We start from the raw sequence: 3988 nt of genomic DNA, 5'->3' as shown, positions 1-3988 counted from the left end.
CTCCCCGTCTCCAGACATGAATGTTTCATGATTTAAGTCTAATTATGAATTTTCCCAGACACCCTGATATTTTCTTTACAAGTTCTAATCCTGATGAATGATTTTCAAAATATTCCTCTTTAAGATAAAATATTTTAGACTTCTTAATAACAACCTGTTTTGCGCAATTTCTAAAACTAAGATTAATATTTCAAAGGGATTGTACGCAGTATTTAAAGGGATTGTACGCAGTATTTAAGATTGTACGCATTATTTAAAGGGATTGTATGCAGTATTTAAAGGGATTGTACGCAGTATTTAAAGGATTGTACGCAGTATTTAAAGCGACTCCTAAACTTTTCAATAAGTTTACCTGAGCAAAGAAAACTCCATCCTCTGGTTCAAAACACTGGATCGGTGGTATAAACCAGGCCTTGGCGGGTTTAGCGACGGGTGCCGGAGTGGGGCGGGAACCGCCGCGAACCTGCTCCTTCTTAGGAGCCGGTTTCCCGGCGATAGGACAGTTCCATTGTGGTATTCGGCCAAAATCAACGAATAAATCATCCCGAATTCGCTTCTGATGATAGGAAACCTCCCCCTTCAAAATATAGAATTCATTATAATTCATAAGAAAAAATTAAATATTTGTTTATTCCATTTATTCTCAATTGTAAAAGACATAACTTGCTCAATTGTATCGTACATACATTATTTTCCTTTATTGTTTATTTTAAGTAAACAATAATTCATAAATTAATACATTTTAGAATTAACTTTCATTTAGGTAACAATGCTTGCCAAGTTAAAAATATAAAAATATTTTGAAAACTCAAGAGTTTATGGAAAAGTTTAAGGTCTAACAAATAAAAGGTTAAAAGCAGACAATTCTTTCTAAAATGTAAATATATTTTTGACGGCAATATTTTTGCGGCAGCAAAATTCTGAATACACCTGGCTATTTACTGGACCTACTGCCCAGATAACTGCCTGAGATTGGTTTGTATAAATTTCCAGATCATACCTAAATACAGAAATAAACTACAAATAGATGTTATGCTACAGAATTATTTTTAGGAAATGTAACAAAGTAAAGGATTACATATTTGCGTTAAAATTGGATCAATCCATTATTTATCCGGACAATTATTTATTTTTTTATTTTATTTCGTGAACGTACACAATTTAAATAATTGGTACAATTAAACAGAAGAAAAAAGAACTATAAGAGTATATATCAAAAATGAATACAAATACAAGAAACAGAATCATACTGTAATTAGGTCGTGCATATAAAATTAATAATATCGTCAATCTCAGCTTGGTCAACTCCATTGATAACAATCTTATTGTTTTTTGCAGAAATTAATTCATTTAAAAATGGAATCCTCCATTCTTCTTCCAAGGGTATTTCTTGAAATATCATACAATTTTTTACAATACGTTTGTCGATAATATTCAAATCTTTGTTGCATTTGTCTGCAATATTTCTCAGATTTTTTGCAGTTACTGACCTTTGATCGAATTTTAAAAGATTTATCAAAAGTCTGATACAAATTTTTGACGAATTTTCTAATGAAGAAATGAATGAAACAAATCTACTGCAGAACATGGTCATTAAATGAGATGACTGTGACACTGCACTGGTTCGATAAAATATCTATGACAAGTGTTTGGTAATTTAAACACAATTCTAACTGCAGTGTTCCAAGACGAATAAATTCTGAACACATCATTCGAAAATAAATTCCATAAATTGGATCCATATATACTCGTTGCATAAAGGTTATATAATTTAATCAAAACTGTTGAATCTGCAAAGTAAAATTCTTGATTCAGGGAATTAGATTACTGCGAAGAGTGTTGAAACTTTATTTAGATTGACCTGGGTCAAACCCCTAGAAACCACCAAAATTCTTTATTCTAATGCAATTCTCCAAGTCCCAAATTTTTCGTCTCTTTGCATGTGGCTTTGTTAACCCAATGTAGAGAAAAAATTATGCTTTTGAAACTGGAGGTTAAGATGAGCACATAAAATTCTAAATGTTGAAATTTTCAGGTTCAACCCTACAACCCTGTAGTTTTTCTGTTTTAGCACTCGACACTATCACCGTGAAATTTTGTGACTTTTAATAAATAGTAATTTAAAGGATTTTTTGTCAAAAAATATTTTTTTTATTAATAGGGTAGGTTACAGGGCGGAAAAAAGTCCGGTCTGTGAAAAAAATCTAATATAGCCCATAACTTTTTTGTGACTTAAGCTACAGATCTAAAATCTATATTTCTGAAAAGCCCTTAAAAAAACAAAAAAAAATTTTTTTTTCATTTTTTAACACTTTTTTAGGCATTTTCAACCTTCTTAGCACCCAAGCAATTAAAGTTATCGGTCTAATTTTTTAATTGTGCTATGAACAAGCATTTCAACCCTATACCTATTCTATGAGGCCTTTTTCAAGGGGGGGGGGGGCGCCAAATGGCGCTCAGGCTATACATAGATTCAGACCCCCCAACTTTTGTATAGGGTTAAATATGAATGATAAAATCTAGATATTTGAACAATATTGCATCCATAAGATGCATGCTTTCACTTTGTTACAATTACTAAAAATCATAGTGAAGATTAAAAACCAAATGTTTTTTAACAAACGTGTCTTAAGAACTTTTAATAAAACCGTTTTGAATATAGAACATGCAATAAAAATGCCTTAAACTTGCGCGTAACTCAGTGTAAGATCAAAAATAGGAAAGCCACAAGATTACAAACTCGTATTATACCCATTATTTCACATAAGTTTAACCTTTGCGTACGTCTAAACGTCTACTTTTATTGAGAAAAAGCAAGATTAAACACGGGAAAATCCGTGACATTTTACAATTCTTAAAGCCTAAATGAATATCTGTTTTTAGGAACTAGAATCATTTTACCTATCTCTAGCTTTCAAGGGTTGTCTGTAGGTGAGCATTGTAAAATCATTTATTACAGCGGAGTTGAGCAGTCGAACATTATTCGTTCCTCGTTTAATGTTACTAAAATAAAATAAGGTAATTAAAGGGATAGTTGTCGTTGTTTTAAAGGGACTGTAAGCGTAATCTCAAGTCACCCTCTATGATAAGATGTCAATGCTGATTTACAACGGTACTCTTGAAACCTTTACAGATGTGGAAGATAACCTCGTTTTCCTGACTCGGAAAAGTATCTAATTCTGATAATATCTCCATTGCTTCTAATAAGAAAGAAAAGTCATTTTTGCAGAGAAAACGCAATTGAAAATTTACAGAATAGAATAAACAAAATCATGGATATCTTATTCATACTTGATCAGACAAAGCTTTTAAGGGTACCGTTATATATCGGGCTTTGCCATTTTTACAGAGAGGGTCATTTAAAACTCAATTTCAAGATTGTCAGTAGCCCATTTATTCGGATAGAAAAGGAATTGAGTATTTGCCACAAACTCATATTTTCCAATCCTTATATCTTTACAACACAATGTCGTACACATTTGATAATTCAAACTGTAAATTATGTTGGATCAAACAATCCAAGTTTGAAATTTCAAAAGTTTACACGAACAGGTTGCAAAGATAAAAGGATTAGAATATTTGAGTTTGTGGCAAAGACTCAACTCCTTTCCTAATTTTTCCATCCATCACACCATTACAAAGTTTTAAATGGTACAATTGTTAGTTTTTTAAATTAAAAAATTTCTCTAAGATTTCTCCAATCATCTTTTATTGTGCTTAAAGCGGAAAACCTTGGTACTCTGTATTCTATTGGTTTACTCCAGCCTTAATATTTATATCTTTTCTTTTTCCAGCATTTTCAGCAGCAGCACAGGTTGATCCATATATGGAAGTAAATAAATTTTATAAACTACTCTTTTCTTTACAGGCCCGAGTAGAATCTTAGAGTCGGGAACCTAGTCTTAGGCGCCGGGCCGACCTCCTCCGACCCTCTGTTTTTGGAAAAAAATATCAAATTTCACCAAATATATGTAATATGAGCAAAAAC

General features: G+C 31.9%; 1 protein-coding gene across 1 annotated transcript in view; it reads right to left on the bottom strand.

Moving 5' to 3' along the window:
* The window catches only part of LOC111716194 (protein Skeletor, isoforms B/C), a gene marked incomplete at its 5' end in the record, with an annotated part of 10199 nt that extends 7196 nt beyond the window's left edge, over positions 1-3003 (bottom strand). The window contains 3 exon segments of the mRNA XM_023491626.1: positions 353-577; positions 931-1000; positions 2902-3003. Coding sequence (XP_023347394.1) covers positions 353-577; positions 931-1000; positions 2902-3003 — 397 coding nt within the window.
* Between the last annotated feature and the right edge of the window lie 985 nt (positions 3004-3988).

This window comes from Eurytemora carolleeae, unplaced genomic scaffold (genome assembly GCF_000591075.1).
Source record: "Eurytemora carolleeae unplaced genomic scaffold, Eaff_2.0 scaffold1990, whole genome shotgun sequence".
In the NCBI taxonomy this organism is placed as follows: domain Eukaryota; kingdom Metazoa; phylum Arthropoda; class Copepoda; order Calanoida; family Temoridae; genus Eurytemora; species Eurytemora carolleeae.
The sequence above is the reverse complement of the archived record's forward strand: the minus strand, read 5'-3'. Positions and strand labels throughout refer to the sequence as shown.